The sequence below is a fragment of the Cydia pomonella genome, chromosome 16 (genome assembly GCF_033807575.1).
Source record: "Cydia pomonella isolate Wapato2018A chromosome 16, ilCydPomo1, whole genome shotgun sequence".
NCBI lineage: Eukaryota > Metazoa > Arthropoda > Insecta > Lepidoptera > Tortricidae > Cydia > Cydia pomonella.
This window is the reverse complement of record NC_084718.1, coordinates 11812280-11830606: the sequence shown is the minus strand read 5'-3', so window position 1 is coordinate 11830606 and position 18327 is coordinate 11812280. Positions and strand designations below refer to the sequence as shown.

The 18327-nt window shown below is 34.9% G+C and overlaps 1 protein-coding gene across 8 annotated transcripts in view; it reads left to right on the top strand.

The window, feature by feature from the left end:
* The window catches only part of LOC133526350 (long-chain-fatty-acid--CoA ligase 1), a 79955-nt gene that overhangs the window by 43209 nt on the left and 18419 nt on the right, over positions 1–18327 (top strand). For 5 of the 8 annotated variants that reach the window (XM_061862931.1, XM_061862932.1, XM_061862933.1 and 2 more), the window contains exons 2-3: positions 2539–2807; positions 4627–4781. In XM_061862931.1, the coding sequence (XP_061718915.1) occupies positions 2618–2807; positions 4627–4781 (345 nt within the window). In that variant the 5' untranslated portion in view covers positions 2539–2617. Of the gene's footprint in view, positions 1–2538; positions 2808–4626; positions 4782–8964; positions 9497–18327 lie in introns of those variants that run through there. The other 3 variants (XM_061862936.1, XM_061862937.1, XM_061862938.1) reach the window with 2 other exon arrangements.

Genomic DNA, 18327 nt, shown 5'->3' with positions numbered 1-18327 from the left:
TTAGTGGACTAATCAACGCCACTCAGCAGAAAACTATGAAACTTCCGAAACAATATTATTTAGCAAGCGCTTTTATGGTGACAGACGGTTTTTTGTAACCGACCCTTACTCTATAATGATATCCAGATTTTTTTTAGAAGAAACGAGTGCTTGAAAAATTAAAACATCGAGAAAACCTGTTATCGATGAGCAAAACAAGTCAAAGTTCTAGGTAAAGACACTCATAACCATTAAAGCATCGAAAAAGTCAAACAGTGGAAAACAGCTCTGGTCAAAATGGTCAGTATACATCAAATTATTTGGAGATATTTTCGTAATGTCAATATCTAGAGACTACGTAGCATCTAGAGACTAAAATAGGGACTAACGCTTGTGTCAAGAAGCGGTTGTCCATTTTCTTCTTGATGTATAGTGTGTTGAAGATTGTTGGTAGAGGAAGCTGTTTCAGCCTACGTGCAATCAGTGTTTGCTGTTACATATGTTAGGTTAGGTTCGGTTTCGATAACACTCGCTTTTAATTGGCTGTTTATTTTTAATGTCATTGCTGTTCCTTTTAAGAGATACTTCTAAATGGAATTTCATCATCTCAGCATATCATCAGGCTAGATAATTTAGCTCGTTGTTGGATCTAGACTTCTCATTTTAAGCTGTAGAGCAAGTATTCGATTTTAAAATCAATATTTTTCGATTATTTTCATTTTTTTGGGAAGCGACGAAGAAAACAAGAAAGAAACTTTAGTTTATATTGTTGAACTTTATTAATGATCCGCCACGCATAATGGTAGCTAGTTAAATTGCGGACACAATTCGCAAGTACGCATGCACGCAGCAAGTTCTTATTCGATTCGTATACTAGATTCGATTTGTTTTTAAACGCCATTATTGAAAACTTGCAATTTTTCAAAAATAATTACAGAAAACTATAAAGAAAGACATAATTTCCACTCTGTTGGTAACTGTCTGGTCAGTACTCAAATGCGTTTTTAATGTCTTAACATGCGGAGCAGTTTATTATCGTTAATCACGCGTTTCCTTTCATACTTGACGGGCATAATTCTCGGCCAATAATCAGACCAATTATACAATACCCCTAATAATTTCTCAGATGATTTAACAACCATAAATTGAGCTATCTATGCAGATCGTTTTTCGCGGTGAGACATCAAAGGTTGTCGTATACATGAATATTTCGAAAACGATTTCAGGCAGAATGTCGTTGCTGCATGCTTTTAGGCGCTGGAGGCCTATAAGAACGTTATTTAAACTGTTTTTGCTAGTGCATCTTTCTTGTACTTATACGGGTGTGACCGACATTATAGTTTATTCTAAGTGCACTTGCAAAACCCGTCTGAATAAAAGCCCGCGAAAACGCACTCAACGCCACACACTTTTTACTTACCGCCGGCGGTACCGGTGTGGCAGCTACCTTTGTGGACGGACAGGACATATCATTTATTTCATTGTTTCCTTTTGTGTTAATTTGTTTATGTACAATAAAGTGACATACATACATATACTCGTACATACCATTATTGTTAATTTAGTAAATACATATATTATTTCTTGTTCACGAAAAAAGCACGCCGGATAACAGTGATGGTTGAAACGGCACCGGCTTTTCTTCGAAATGTCCCATTATAAACTGGATGGTCGTAGGTCACATTATTTTTATTTGTAGTTTAATGTGTTAGGGCCCATTATGACTTGTAGCTACTACTATATCTGATTTATTTTATTATATTTTATTTGAGCTCACAATGAAATGACTCGCGCAAACATACTTTCTCTAAAAGTCCTATTATTATATCAAATATTTGAGGTAAATAATGCTAAAGGCTTTAATTTAATTTCTACATAGCAACAGCAATCTTCCTTTTGGTGCATGTGCTGGTTGCAAATAGATATACAAATATAAAGCATAATAAGTATATTTCCTTTTAATAATAAGATAATAATAGGCAATTTCACAAATATTCCAATACCTTCGTATTCCAATCGATTTTGTCATTAGCTTAAAGCCACGCTTGTTAAGTTGTCATGTCATATAGATAGACAGGCAAATCTTGATCTGACACTGTTTTAAAACAACTTTAGCATTGCTTTTAAATTTTAAAACGGATAATATTTAAATTGTTTCTGCTTCAGTAGACGGAAATTATTTTGCACTTAAGTGGAAACATCAACCGCGACGACTTTTTCAAGTGTCTACATTTCCATAGCCTATCGGGCTACTTTAGACTTTATTATGTTTACAATCTACATTTGCCACGGCAATTACAATATCTAGTTCATGTCAGTTCAATGACCGGCAGACCGATAAGATGTACATCATCAAAAGCTAGATTATTCCCTGATATCGAACGACAGAGTTAATGAACTCCACAAGGCCACTACTTCCTCGATATAACTATAAAACCTTTAAGTTTTATTGATTCCGATTCATTCTGTAACAAAATTACCTGATATCGAATATCTTTACTGCGATTAAGCGTCCATATTTACATACATTACCGAGTCATAAAATGTTTTTAAATTCAGGATACGTCTTGTGTATTAAGTGCCGAGAAAAAGATGTGCAAATAAAAATTATGTGAAACAGTTAATAAGAACTACCAAAATGGGAAGCGGGAAATTCGGTTTCAATGTTAAAAAGGACAAGGTGAACGCGGAAGAGGCTAATAAGACTGAGTTTAGTGTTAAGGAAAGCATTCGGAAGATACAGAAGAAATTAAAGAAGACTGAAAAACAAAAACAGAAGACTGAACATGTCAAGGAGAAGACTATTTGGTGGAACCAATGCGGTGGTCGTAAGTTTTATTTTATTTTGTACAGGGTATTCTTCAAAGTTTATGCATACTACCTTCAGTAGTCTTTCTTACCTCTTTTACTTGAATAGGTATTTATTTAAGTGCAAATCGTTTATTGTTTATGATCATACTTAATGACTGGCTAGTTTATGCTTGTTGGTTCCAACCACGTCATTTGACGATATAAAATGCATAAGATTACTGCCGTAGTTTCCGCCGAGGCCCTTCAAGGGCCAAGATTGTTACGCTCTTTGAATCTACAATGAAGGGAAATTAGAGCAGCAAAAGCTTTTGAAATCGACCAATACGAGGTCAACGTCGCGACCTTAAACGTCGCCTTCAAATCGTATGAGAGCCCTTCTAATGTTTTAAACATTGATTTCGGCATTGACTTTTGCGTATGATTAGCCCTGTCCCTAATATTTAGTACCACTTTTGCTTATTGCGTAATCGAGTACCTAATGCGTTATGGTTGAGCAACATGCATCTAATATTATTTAACTGCATCATTCGTTTATTAGTTAAAAAACTTTGTGATATTTAACATCTTGATAAATTAAAATGCATTATTTCACCATATAAAGGCGAGATGTCTTAAATAACAACGTTAAAGTGTGTCAGTGGAAAGCGCGAGAGAATCCCGAGAAATCTATGCGCTAACGACGCCGCGTGTGCGCGCGCCCCGTTTCCACTTTCTAAACTGGCTAGACTGCGCAGTTTATAGTTCAGGAACTGCTGCTCCAAACATGAAAGTTGTCTTATTGACATTTCCTTATTTGGTGGATGGTATCGCTGTGCAAATTGCAATGTTGCTTCTATGAAAATGTCAGTGCCTTTTGTTGTGTATAATTTCAAAGAGTTTAGTAAGAGCATAAACCCATTTCAGCATTTATTATGTTTACATATTACTTTGCATCTTGATCCTGACAGTCATATAAGTTAAACTTTAATAAATAATGATTTTCTTTTATAAAATGCTTCAGTGTCACCTCGAAAAGGGTTTAATTTTAAAGGCTCAGTAGAAGGCTCGCGTCAATTGTCATTAGTCACGTTGTGATTGACATCGAAGGCCGGCGCAAGTAGTCATTATCGAAAGCCCTACCAGCAGACAAGTATTTTGTAAGCCATTAATGGTGTCCGCCATTAAATACCACCTTATTTGGTTTTAACGAGTTATTAATCAGACGGACAGTTCGAAATGCACTCAGCATGGCATCGACATCTTTCTCACTTCCGTAGACTGTATTTATACTGTTTTTTCAATATCGTTTAGTAACTTACCACCAACCCAATCTCACGACTGTATGGAATTATTGATAAATGTCAGGACCATTTTTAAACTTCTATTAAATTGTAATTAAACTATTTTTTAACTGAATCATATCAATCTTTGGATCGACTCATCTTTACACGCCATGTATGGCATATTTGTAGATTTTTTTAGCAAAAAATAATTGATTACTTAGTAGTAATTTGCAAGTCGTAGCAATTTATTCTTGCTATAAAGCTGCTTTAAGCTGAATAAAATTGCGCATGATATTATTTTGGCCCGTTAAAAATGTTATATAGCTTCCACGTTATTAAAGAGACAGGAAAGATAAATTGGTCATTAAATTATTTATGATTTCATCATCATCATTTAATAAGATATCAATCATATTCGTACAATTCAACGTACACTGCCGCTCAATGCATTGCCGCTCTCATCCAAAAGTCTTCCACAGCCTTTATTTTATCGACGGTCCACCTCCAGATGGGATTTGTTGACTTATCAAAATGTTATTAATTTCCTCATTAAATATTTTCCTTTTGTCCTCAGTGAGCGAGATCGACCAGTACCTATGGATGGTTGGAGGATCAGCCGGCGCGCTGGCGCTGACGGGCGTCGCGGCTGCGTCGGCCTTCTACCTCAGCACGCGGCCCAAGCCAGAGAAGCCCCTCGTCACGCTGCATGAGCAGAGCCTACTTGAACCAGTAAGAGTACAAACTTTTCATAGTAAATTCCCGAAGTACTACGAATAGGAACAAGATGATGTATGATGATGTTTGGTCGAGTATTTTATTTTTAAACTAACTATTAGGTTTCAAATGTTAGTTCAAAGAGGTTTTATCACACAAAACATAATTTATACATTAAATTATATCGTAAATTACGATCGACGGTCCCAAGTAACACTGTCGGATCTACAAAATCGTCATTTTCGTTTTATTGCATTAATGATCTTAAAACATCCAAATTTATAATATGACATTTTCAGAATTTTACATTTCTCTCTATTTTCCGAAATAATATGTCACAAGAATGTCGTATCTTACACAGCGTCCGGTTTACAATATCGGATGTCGCGTTGCAACAATGTTAGCGGGTGCGCGAGTAGGGCGACGTGGTCGTTTGTGCCAGTACCCACAATATTGTATGGATAAGCGCCGACTTCGCGAGTTCCTCGGCACATATTTAAAAAGGCCAAGATTTTTTGATGTTTTAAATCATTATGGCAAGTAATCGGTCCAAACGGATGTTACAATCAGTTTTGGCAGCAGGCAGTGATAATATTCCACGAAAAAAGATGAAACAAAATGCCGTGAATTCAAGTCACATCCTTTTTTCTGAAGATAATATAGGTAAGTACAATGTCACTAAAGTATAAATATTACAATATATGGTTATTGTTTAAAAATACCATACGTAGTGTTTCTTGTGGTTTGTTTAGATTTTTTTTTGACTAGGTTGGTGTGCCCATACTACTTATAATGTTGGTTGTGGTAGTTGCGACAATATTTATTGGATTATGACAATTTATTGTGTTGTATGTGGTACTTCCGACATTGTTACATGGAACAAAATTATAACTTATGTCGTAAATAGCATATCCGACTTTATTTCATGGATATAGAATTACTGCTTATGTTCTATGTTACACTACCTTCATTATTTACGGAAAATTAATTACTATTTAGGTCGTAAGTTACACATCCGACAATTTTGTATGGATTTTATCAGATTATTTCTAGTTTTAAGTGGCATAACTGACTACTTTAAAGAGACTTTGTATTATTTATACCTGCTAAATGTTTCACACTTATCGAAACTTATCATTTGTAATGAAGTAGTAGTATTGAGCACTGGCCCTTGCACTTGTATAAGTGCGTAACGCTTTAGCCACATACGCCTTAGAGTGAGTTACCGTTTAGTTTATTACGTTTTATATACTATCATGTTTTTAATCACATCAGTGAAAACTAATAATTTACGTGTTTTAAGGTGCACCAGAATCGCCGATTCCAGAGCATAATGAAGATGATTTAATCCAGTTGCAAGATTTACTCGGAGATGTTTTTAATGACGAAAATGAAAATGGCAATTGTGACAAATTAATAAATGACGAGGATGTTTCACCGATTCCAGGCGAAGAAGAAATTATACCACCATCATCAGCAGATTTAGAAAAATATGAAAGTTCTACTTTAAGACCAAATATTGCTAGTTCAAGTGCAGTTAACGTTGCTGTAATTGGAAATCTTGATGTAAAGTTAGAAAACTTCCCTGAAACGCCTACAGAAATAGATAACCTGACGAGCAGATCTCCTCGTGTCTTATCAGGTATTATAGTGGTAGAATCTGAGAATATACCGCAGGATAAATTTCCAGGAATGCATAATATTACCCTTACATCATCTCGTGTGATAGATACTACTGTTTTAGATTCAGAAAATAATCCACAAAATGCGTCTGATACACCAGTTCCTTCTCCTATTCACTCATCTCATCATAATTGCAATAGCCAATTCTGCTCAATTGTTCGCCTATTCAGAATTATTCTATATATCCAGATTTTGATACTCCAACGCCATCAACGGTTGCATCTATTGGCAGCCCTTACACGCCTTCTACAAGCAAGCCACGTAAAAAAACTTATAAAACTGACGAGAACAAAAAAAGTCCTTAAGAAAATTGGCAATCGACGCAAAGAAAAATAAATAAAAATGAGGGTAAAAGTTTTACGACTGCGAAAGGTAAGCTAGTAGATGAAAAAGCTATAAAAGATCCTTGTACTTTAAAATGTCGTATAATTTTTTTCCAAAGAACAACGATTAAAGATTTTCATAAAATTTTGGTCAATTGGTGATCGGACCCTCCAATGGAAATATGTTTTCAAATACACAGAGAAAGTCAAAAAAGCTCGTCACACTATAAAAGAGACAAAACACAATCGTCAATTTACCTACTCTTACCATCTGCCATCTGAGCTAAAGGAAAAAGTAAAAGTGTGTAAAACTATGTTTTTAAATACAATATCTTCAGGCGAAAAAGATCGGGGATATGATATGATTGAACCAGATAACCGTGGTAAATACCATCACAAAAAACAGTAATAGATGAGGAGATGATCAGGAGCGTCTGCGATCATGTAAATTATTTTCCTTTGGTAGAATCTCATCGTATTCGAAAAGATTCAAAAAAAAAGTATTGGACGAAATCGACAGTGTTTCCCGAATGTTTAAGTTATATTGTGAGTGGAGTGATCTTAAAAAATATTCTAATAGAGCATCGACTAAAAGGCAGTACCGAGATATTGTCAACGAAAAGTTTAATTTAGCGATTCATCGTCCAAAAAAAGATGTGTGTGACGTGTGCCATTCTTTTATGGGCAAGAAAACCCCTACTGATATTGAAATAAAAAAACAGGAGGTACACTTACAACATAAAGAGACTGCTCGTTTACAAAAAATGGACGACAAAAAAGAGGCGTTATAAAACCAGAAACTAGTAGTTACCACATTTGACTTCCAAAAAATTTTGACTACTCCGCATGGAGAGGTTAGTATTTTGTACTATAAACGTAAATTACCTACTCTTAATTTTACTGTCTATAATTGCGGTGATAAAACAGCGAAATGCTATATGTGCCACGAAGGCATTGCAATACGTGGATCTAATGAAGTGTCTAGTTGTCTGTACAATTTTATAAAAGAACATGCTCAAAAAGGTGTCGAGGAATTTCGCTTTTGGTCTGACAACTGTGGCGGTCAAAACCGAAATGTAATGGTATGTAATATATATATATATATTTGTTTTTTCTAAATCAATATATTTCTCATATTTTGGAATAAATCATATATCAATTAAAATGTTTTATTTTAAACACATAACACAACATCTAACTGTCGTATCTCATCACTAGAAGAAATGCACAACACAGGTAATTTAGTCGTAAATGACACATGCGACCCATATTATTATCTATTGTCCAATAAAAAAAGGCGTTAGTGACACATACGACCATTTTATATGAACCATGTCCAAACAAAAAAGTGGTACGTGACACATCCGACCAAATCGTTTAAGAATCTCCAGGCAAAATTGTCGGTTGTACTATTTCTGAGGTTTCCTCAAGTATTTTCTTATTTTTACTTATGCACATTTTAAGAGTACCTAAAAATAGTAACTATTCCCAAATTTTATAAGTTAATATCATAATTTGACAATTTTATAGCGTAAAAACCTGTTTGCAAAACTTTGATTGGCTCTGCTGGAAAGTAGTCATTTTGCAGATCCGACAGTGTTACTTGGGACCGTCGCGATAATGAATAACCATAATATTTTATCGATTTGATCTCCATCCGTCGAATTGAAATAAGAAAATATTAGCTTTTTACATTTTTTCAATTGGCTGTTTGTCGATTTCGTTCGCTCCTTTGCATTGCACGCACATTGGAATCGTGCGTAAAAAAAATAATGCGCCAGCCATTTTCCATATTAGTCATAAAATTGGAATAGTTTTGCACTGAAAATGAAGAACACATAAATTTGTCGCTGCTAGTAATACTAATAGAGGCAAGAGCCGAGAACGATAGCCTTTTACTATCAAAATCGGGTGAAAAATAATTGACGGCGGTTTTGTTTTGTTTTTTCCTCGCAAGTGTGTTGAAAAACATCGTATGAAACGCATGTACTATGGTCATTACACACAACGGCTTTCTTATTACGCGCTCGCTTACAGCTCGCACGCACAATATCGCTTCGTGTGTAATGACCAACTTAGCACACTTGTATCATAATGTACTATTGTAAAAAAATCTGTGTATTAAAATAACAAATTGCAGAATTATTTTCACGCGCGATAAACTATGAGATATTAGTCGTAATGGTGGACTATGACAGATAATATTTTGTAACTTCACAACTATTATGTCTGCCACTCGATCTATAAAAATCGGATTAAATTATAAATATAATGATGACGAAAGGGAACTCCTTTATACAGCGGTATCGAAGCTCTACTTGTCCTAATCCAAGCGGGCGGCGTGGACTTGGCAGAGCGCATCTTTGAGCGGTATTTTTAACTCATTGTACAACGAACAGCCCTGCTGGCTGCTCTCCTGCCCAAGTCTCTAGCGAAAGTGATAGGAAGTACATCGTTTCCGAACTAGATAGCCAAACCTTCAACTGAACAACTCAAACTTTGAGAAACTTTTACAGAGGTGCTATGTGTAAAATGTCGCGACTAAGCTGCATTCTGTTTAAAAGACAGTGTTGATTGCGCAATACAGTGTTGTAATAGTTTCCCAGATATCGTTAGTGCGTTTCGTGTGATAAGACAATCAGGATGTCGTGCTGCGACTGTTGCATCTCGACCTTGCCCATCCGCCCTCCGATCAATTTGGCGGACCAATCGGAACCATGTAAAGTAAGTTCGTTGTTCAAACCTTTTGACAAAAAAATTAAAGCTGAAGAGTTCTATTCGTTTTAGGTTATTGTCCAAAAATCTTAATGATTATTAAATCAATTATTTACTTTATATTTATCAGACTAACTCAATTCGAATAGAAAATAAATAAACCAAGACAAAAAACTTTTTGCAAAAATTTCATTTTTGATACAAGCTTTTATCGCTGACTGTACTTTTCTTTTTACAGGCAACTAACATTCATCGAGGCAATTCTAATAATCTCAAACACATTTAGTTGGTGTTGTACATTAACGGGTTGTTATTTTATCACAAAGTTATCATGGTCACCTCGTCTCTCTATCATCAGATCAGCTTCATCATTATATTGCATTGTCATCAGACTTACATACATATGCAAAATTTCAGCTCAATCTGAAATCGAAAAGTGGATCAAATTTAGCTTCCAATATTTGACCCACACTAACATACATACTAACAGGGCAAGTTAAATAAAAGCTTGCAATATCTGAAAATACAGACCAGATATACAATTATTTAATTATATTCGATGTCAATGATTACAATGTAATATATAATAAATAAACATAATAAAAATAATTGACGTTAGGCTCACTACTTTGTAGGACTCATACCGATCCACACGGTATAGTTGGCAAAGCTCTATAACATTGAGACTGGGGACGTTTACACACGTCTTCTTGAAGATGTGTGTAAATCTTTCTCGTGCCCTATCAAAATAGATACTTACTTTCTAGATTTTTCTTTTTATTGACTAAGGGCTCATTTAGACAGTGCGCGAACTCGCATGCGACTTTAGTTACATTGCTGACTATTGTAACCTACATTCAACTGAGCCGACCGAACAAATAACGCAATGTAATGAAATTCGTATGCAAGTACTCGCACCTTCTATACTTATGAGCCCTTATTTTTAATAGTATCTAGAAAATACAAATAATAATGTAAACTTTATGGACAAGTAGACTGAAAATGAAGAGATTAATGAGAACGAGATAAAACTATCAACGATGGATTATTTTAGACTTTGACTAATTGAAGCTACCACCTACCACATGATACAAGTTAGATAGGCTACGTTAAGTAATTCATAAGATAATTATTATACCTATACTTTTCAATTGCATCTGATTACCTTTGATGTGCCTTTAAGCGTTTGCGTATTTTTGAGTACGATCTCTTTGTTTATTTATTTTGGACATATCTGCTAGATACCTACTTACTTAAGCTTATTTGTATTATGCTGATTGCACTTGTTAATTTGGACTACATTGCTTACTTAATAAAATGGAATCTTAAATTACGGAACTCAAATCTAACTGTTGATTCGACTATATTAAACTGGAAATGAATGTCCAGTGGCTAACTACTTAGTTACTTGATAACGTTTCAATAATAATAACCGGAATATGTTTCTTACTTAAACTACCATATAAAAGTACCTAATTTGTAAATACAATGCTTTGCCCGAAGGTTAACTGGTAGAGAATGCCTTGTAGCATTAAGTTCGCCGTTTGTACGTTTGTATTCCCTTTTGTGCAGTAAAGATTAAATACGAAAATAAAACTCTAAATGTTCGTACAGTAATAAATAAAACAGCGAATAAAATATTAAATACTCTGTATAGAATGACACACACTTTGTATAGTCCTCACTCTCACTCACTCACTCTGTGTAGTTAGTACTCTGTATAGTTTTTTTTTTCAGCCTGTTATAGTGTCTCACTGGTGGGCAAGGGCCTCCCCTCTTTCTCTTTCTGTATAGAATGATCATATTCATAATAAATCCTTTTTTGTAAAATTTCATCAGATAGTATAATAATATAATTTATAGCTTATTATAGCCAATACAAATGCTATGAATTAATACTTTATCTTGCCTTATTATCTTATGAATTTTTAATATAAGTTAACAGTAGGGCTAAGATGGTCTGCTGTTTATCATTTGTCACCATGCCCGTCACGTTCTAACAAGTATGTAAGTGCGAAAGTGACGGGTATAGTGACAAGTGATAAAAATGGAACCATACTGCCACTGCAGTTCCGTTAAAAATGATAAGGTCAATGCTACGTTCGTAGTAACAAAGAAAAAAGCTTTAACAAAAAAAAAACATATCTAGATCATTAGCAGCCCATTTTGAAATTGTTGGCAGAGCGTCCAAGAAAGTCACGAGACGTATCGAAAATTAAATGTATTGAAACCAGAAATCATTAAAATATAAAAACGTTTTAAACACAATTATTATTTTTGTTACTTTATATAACGCACAGTAATCCAGTTGTTTGTGTGTAAAAAACCCAAGTGATAATAAACATGTCTCATTCATAAATTACTGTTAATGTGTTTCAGAGATTTAGTCCATCCGATTACCTCATAAACATTGACATGCCAGTTAATCTCGGAGCCGTTTATGACGCTCGTCTAAACAATGGACTCTGAGCAGTCACATGACCTGTAGTCAGCTGAAATATTTGCAAATACCTTCTCGTTGAGTAATTCTCACGCCAGTCGTTCCTATAAATAATGTGGGTGAATGTTGGAGAAGATCATGGTCGTACTCGCTAATGACAAGCTGTTGACAAATTGTTACATAAACTGGCAATATAATAATACAATGAGATTTCATAATTCATATAATTAATTAACTATAGCGTCGAGGCTCGTGATTTGGTGCAACATCTCTATTTTATGACAGATCGTTGACGCCTGTTTTGGTTTTGGAGACTCTCGCCGATTTTTCTTTGCCTGCACTAATGACTTCGGGTTACTAAATGTTTTTAGAATTTTCCATAGGTAATGTAGGTATATTATAGGTAATTGTACTCGATTAATAGTGCATATTAAACAAAACTGTCAATCTTTAGTAAACAACAATTAAAGAGGTCGATGTGTAAATAATTACTCGTACCTAACTTATAGTACATTGTGCAACGTGGGGGGTAAGTGAAACGGGGGGGTGGTAATTCCCGACAGCCGCAGGCTGGAGGCAATTAAAAACCCGAGTTTGCAATATTCTTAGCCCCCGAGTTACACACAATGTTTTTCATCACACTTTTCAAAACTATTTTTTTTGCGAAATAATTCTCAAATACGGTGACATATCAAACATTCGTCCGTCATTTTGTAATTTCTTGACAGGTTAGACATCGAGGCACAGATCTATTCGGCATTCAGCCACGATTGAAAATTGTGTTAAAATATTTAATCTGCTGTTAAATTGATGAATTTAAATAATTTTCAACATAAATAAAACTATTAAATTATAAAACTCAGTATTTTAAAAGTATAAATCATTTATGCTACTTGGTTTGTATGAATATGTGACATAATAAAAAAAAAGCTATAACTCCCAACCTTTTTTTTACAATCCATAACTCCCGCGGACAATATAGGCCTTTGTCCTTCAGTACACCTGCGTGAAATAAGATCTTTTTCGAGCAAGTGTGATGAAAAACATATAGTGACACTTATCTGTCAATACAATGCGGAATGCAATTTCAAAAATTCATGTATCTAATGCAATAAATCTTTTCTACATTGCAACATGAATTGAATAATAACAATGCATCACGCTCATTGTTAGTGTGACGTCAATGCATTATCTAGTAGGGTGATGTCGTGTGACATCTGAATCCTTGCCAATCATTTAATTATGTTACTGTCTCATATTGACACGTGAATGTGTACCTCACATGTGGTCCCATGATTCAATCATGCTATAGGAGGCCTATACAGTTGCATGCTATAAATTTATTGACTAATATGTTGCCATGCGACTATCACTAGATAGACTACACCCTCAACATATATCTTTAACCTTTATCATTTATTTATATATTTATACTTTGCGTCTAATCCTATTACTATGACAGAATTATTCACCATTAAAAATGAAGATATTTTTTCACACGAATTACATATTGTAAGAAACGATTAATTTCCACTAAGATTAAAACTTCAACGATAAATCTGGATAAACCGAATAAAAATGTCCGGAGGATAGAACCGCTGTGTTAACACTCAACCTCAGCGGTCACAACGCGGAAATAGAACTCCAGCCAAACGTGTCCACAATGTCACGTATTTCTGTGAGACTATATTTTTACATGCCAAGATCAACTTTGTAAAAATGCCCTTCTAGAGAATTTCCTGTTTTTTTTTTAGAAAACCTGACCCAACGTTTCTTGTCAAATAATGATGACAGTATTATTTACCCATATCAAAGAGAATTTGAAATAGAGATGGATTGTCAAAGGAAACTTTGTAGTCACAGTAAATTTACTGCCATCTTTCGACACATGATTAAAACTTTTAGAACGCCCTTTGACCTCTATTTCAAATTCTCTTGCCCATATCCATACCGTAACATATTCTAACAATGAACAATCATACATTATCTTCATTAACGTACCAATACTAATCAATAATAATGATGATAAAGATGGAAATGACAGTGGTCAGTTGTTAGTTCATATTTAGAGATATATAATATATGTATGTACTTACTTAAAATATTTTTTCTCCAATATGCTCGGAAATGTTCACCTTATTGTAGCAAAAATATTAGTACGGGAAGTTCTTCGTTATGGTCAAAAACAAATTAAAAATAATCAAACCATTATTGTCGTGTTTTAGCGGACAGGAAATTATTACTGTATTATTTTTTACTTTTTAAAAACATCTATCGACTAAGAAAAATACAAACAGCCAATGAATATAGCCGCTGGCTGCGTCTACACTGCTTAATAAAATCAAAGACTATATAACTTTTATATTTATTTGTTTAAGGATCTCATGCGTGCAAATACAGCTTATATTGCACAATTATATTGAATGAGTGAATATTGAATGGTACTGAATGGCTGAATACATAGTTGTGCCTTTAACTTTTAAAAAATAATTAAAAAGGGAAATTTCTTTTGACGTTTTCGATGTGAAGGTTCGATTTGAGTGCTGGTTGATGCTTAAATTATGATTATTTTACCTGATTTCCTGGCATGTTTGGAGAAAAGCTCTATATATGCCTCGGCAGGAACTGCAATTCAAGAAATAGAAATATGTAAAAAATACGCATCAAGTCTTTTTATTTACCTACTCTATTTGTACTGTCAAGTGTAAAAACATGGGTTCACACAAGTTGCTCAAAAATAGGTCCCATAGATCTTATATCGCCGAAATAAGCTATGGAACATATTTTTAAGTAAGTTGTAAGCAACCATATAGTTACACTTGACTGTACAATGTGTAATAATATATATATATATATATATGTATATTTTACTTGTGATAAGGACTAGTGTATACTAACTGCCAGCAGACCCTGAGATCCGAAGCAGAAGCTTAGAGTGTAACTGGGATAGATGAGAGTAATGGTACATTGTGTATTAAGGGCGGTAAAGAAGAATTTACGAACATGTGTTAATTTAATTAACATAACATAATTAACACGAGTTCGTAGTTTTTCTACCGCCCGTGGCACATACAATGTTTTTCAACACACTTGTGCGGAAAAAACTAAATTTTAAGGGATATAATTCTTAAATACGGTAACATATTAGATATTCGTCCACCATATGGTCATTTTTGATAGGTTTGGCACAGGGACTGAAAAGGTACCCTTAAAAACGGTTTTGACCGGTCTTTTTAAAGGGTACCCGACCGTTAAACTAGCATTTCGGTACCGATATCAACGCTTTGGGTATCCAAATAAGCTTCCGTCCAAACGGTACCCTTAAATAAAAGTACCTTTAAAACAATTTTGAAACGGTACCCGACCGTTGAAATAGCATTACGGAAGCGGTATCAATACTTTAGGTATCCAAACAAGCTTTCGTCCAAACGGTACCCTTAGACTTTAAAACAATTTTGAAAGGGTACCCGACCGTTAAAATAGCATTCCGGAAGCGATATCAATACTTTGGGTATCCAAACAAGCTTCCGTCCAAACGGTACCCTTAAGTAAAAGTATCTTGCCACGCGATCGGATACCCCAATACAAACCGGTCACTCAATTTGAATGATCGCCCGCCATCTTGGATTTGGGCATTTAAGCTCAGATTAAGATGAAAATCGATATCTGAGGATCCCAGAGGATCTTTATTATGATTCTGAGGTCAAATTTTTAGAAAACGCACGCCATTTTTGATTTCGGCATTTAAGCTCAGATTGAGATGAAAATCGATATCTGAGGATCCCAGAGGACCTTTATTATGATTCTGAGGTCAAATTTGTAGAAAACGCACGCCATTTTTGATTTCGGCATTTAAGCTCAGATTGAGATGAAAATCGATATCTGAGGATCCCAGAGGACCTTTATTATGATTCCGAGGTCAAATTTTTGAAAACGCACGCAATTTTTGATTTCGGCATTTAAGCTCAGATTAAGATGAAAATCGATATCTGAGGATCCCAGAGGACCTTTATTGTGAATCTGAGGTCAAATTTTTAGAAAACGCACGCCATTTTTGATTTCGGCATTTAAGCTCAGATTGAGATGAAAATCGATATCTGAGGATCCCAGAGGACCTTTATTATGATTCCGAAGTCAAATTTTTAGAAAACGCACGCCATTTTTGATTTCGGCATTTAAGCTCAGATTAAGATGAAAATCGATATCTGAGGATCCCAGAGGACCTTTATTGTGAATCTGAGGTCAAATTTTTAGAAAACGCACGTCATTTTTTATTTCGGCATTTATGCTCAGATTACGATGAAAATCGATATCTGAGGATCCCAGAGGACCTTTATTATGATTCTGAGGTCAAATTTGTAGAAAACGCACGCCATTTTTGATTTCGGCATTTAAGCTCAGATTGAGATGAAAATCGATATCTGAGGATCCCAGAGGACCTTTATTGTGAATCTGAGGTAAAATTTTTAGAAAACGCACTCCATTTTTTATTTCGGCTATTATGCTCAGATTCAGATGTAAATCGATATCTGTGGATGCCAGAGGACCTTTATTGTGAATCTGAGGTCAAATTTTTAGAAAACGCACGCCGTTTTTGATTTCGGCATTTAAGCTCAGATTGAGATGAAAATCGATATCTGAGGATCCCAGAGGACCTTTATTATGATTCCGAGGTCAAATTTTTAGAAAACGCACGCCATTTTTGATTTCGGCATTTAAGCTCAGATTAAGATGAAAATCGATATCTGAGGATCCCAGAGGACCTTTATTGTGAATCTGAGGTCAAATTTTTAGAAAACCCACGCTATTTTTTATTTCGGCATTTATGCTCAGATTCAGATGTAAATCAATATCTGTAGATGCCAGAGGACCTTTATTGTGAATCTGAGGTCAAATTTTTAGAAAACGCACGCCATTTTTGATTTCGGCACTTAAGCTCAGATTGAGATGAAAATCGATATCTGAGGATCCCAGAGGACCTTTATTATGATTCCGAGGTCAATTTTTTAGAAAACGCACGCCATTTTTGATTTCGGCATTTAAGCTCAGATTGAGATGAAAATCGATATCTGAGGATCCCAGAGGACCTTTATTATGATTCTGAGGTCAAATTTGTAGAAAACGCACGCCATTTTTGATTTCGGCATTTAAGTTCAGATTGAGATGAAAATCGATATCTGAGGATCCCAGAGGACCTTTATTATGATTCTGAGGTCAAATTTTTAGAAAACGCACGCCATTTTTGATTTCGGCATTTAAGCTCAGATTGAGATGAAAATCGATATCTGAGGATCCCAGAGGACCTTTATTATGATTCTGAGGTCAAATTTGTAGAAAACGCACGCCATTTTTGATTTCGGCATTTAAGCTCAGATTGAGATGAAAATCGATATCTGAGGATCCCAGAGGACCTTTATTATGATTCCGAGGTCAAATTTTTAGAAAACGCACGCCACTTTAAATTTCGGCATTTAAGCTCAGATTAAGATAAAAATCGATATCTGAGGATCCCAGAGGACCTTTATTATAATTCCGAGGTCAAATTTTTAGAAAACGCACGTCATTTTAAATTTCGGCATTTAAGCTCAGATTAAGATGAAAATCGATATCTGAGGATCCCAGAGGACCTTTATTATGATTCCGAGGTCAAATTTTTAGAAAACGCACGCCATTTTAAATTTCGGCATTTAAGCTCAGATTAAGATGAAAATCGATATCTGAGGATCCCAGAGGATCTTTATTATGATTCCGAGGTCAAATTTTTAGAAAACGCACGCCATTTTAAATTTTGGCATTTAAGCTCAGATTAAGATGAAAATCGATATCTGTGGATCCCAGAGGACCTTTATTGTGAATCTGAGGTCAAATTTTTAGAAAACGCACGCCATTTTTGATTTCGGCATTTAAGCTCAGATTGACATGAAAATCTACATAAAACACACACAAAAAATCTACACAAAACTACATAAAGCTAAAAAGGAAAAAGATTCAAAATTAAAACTACAACTAAAGTTGTTTTCTGGGTGCCTTGTGGGAAGGTGCCTAGAAGGCTGGCGGCATTGCGTTGCAATGCCAATGCGTTGTGCGAGGTAAGAGCCAGCCCTCTTGTCACCCGTTGCCTACACGAGGCGCTTCGAAAGCTATTTAAAAATGTTGTGAGCGCCAGGTCCCCACGGCCTAAGGGTTTCCACCCCAAAAGACTCAAACATATAGCTCAAATCTTAGCTAATTTGGTTGGAAAAATAATTAGTTATATTTTTTTTTTCAAAATCTTTCTATGGCGCGTATCAGAAAAATCAAGTTTTCTCTGAAAATAAAATTTAACCGTAATATCCTGACAGATGATTTTAAAACCAATTATTCTTGATTTTTCCACATAATTAGAATTTTCCTACGGGGT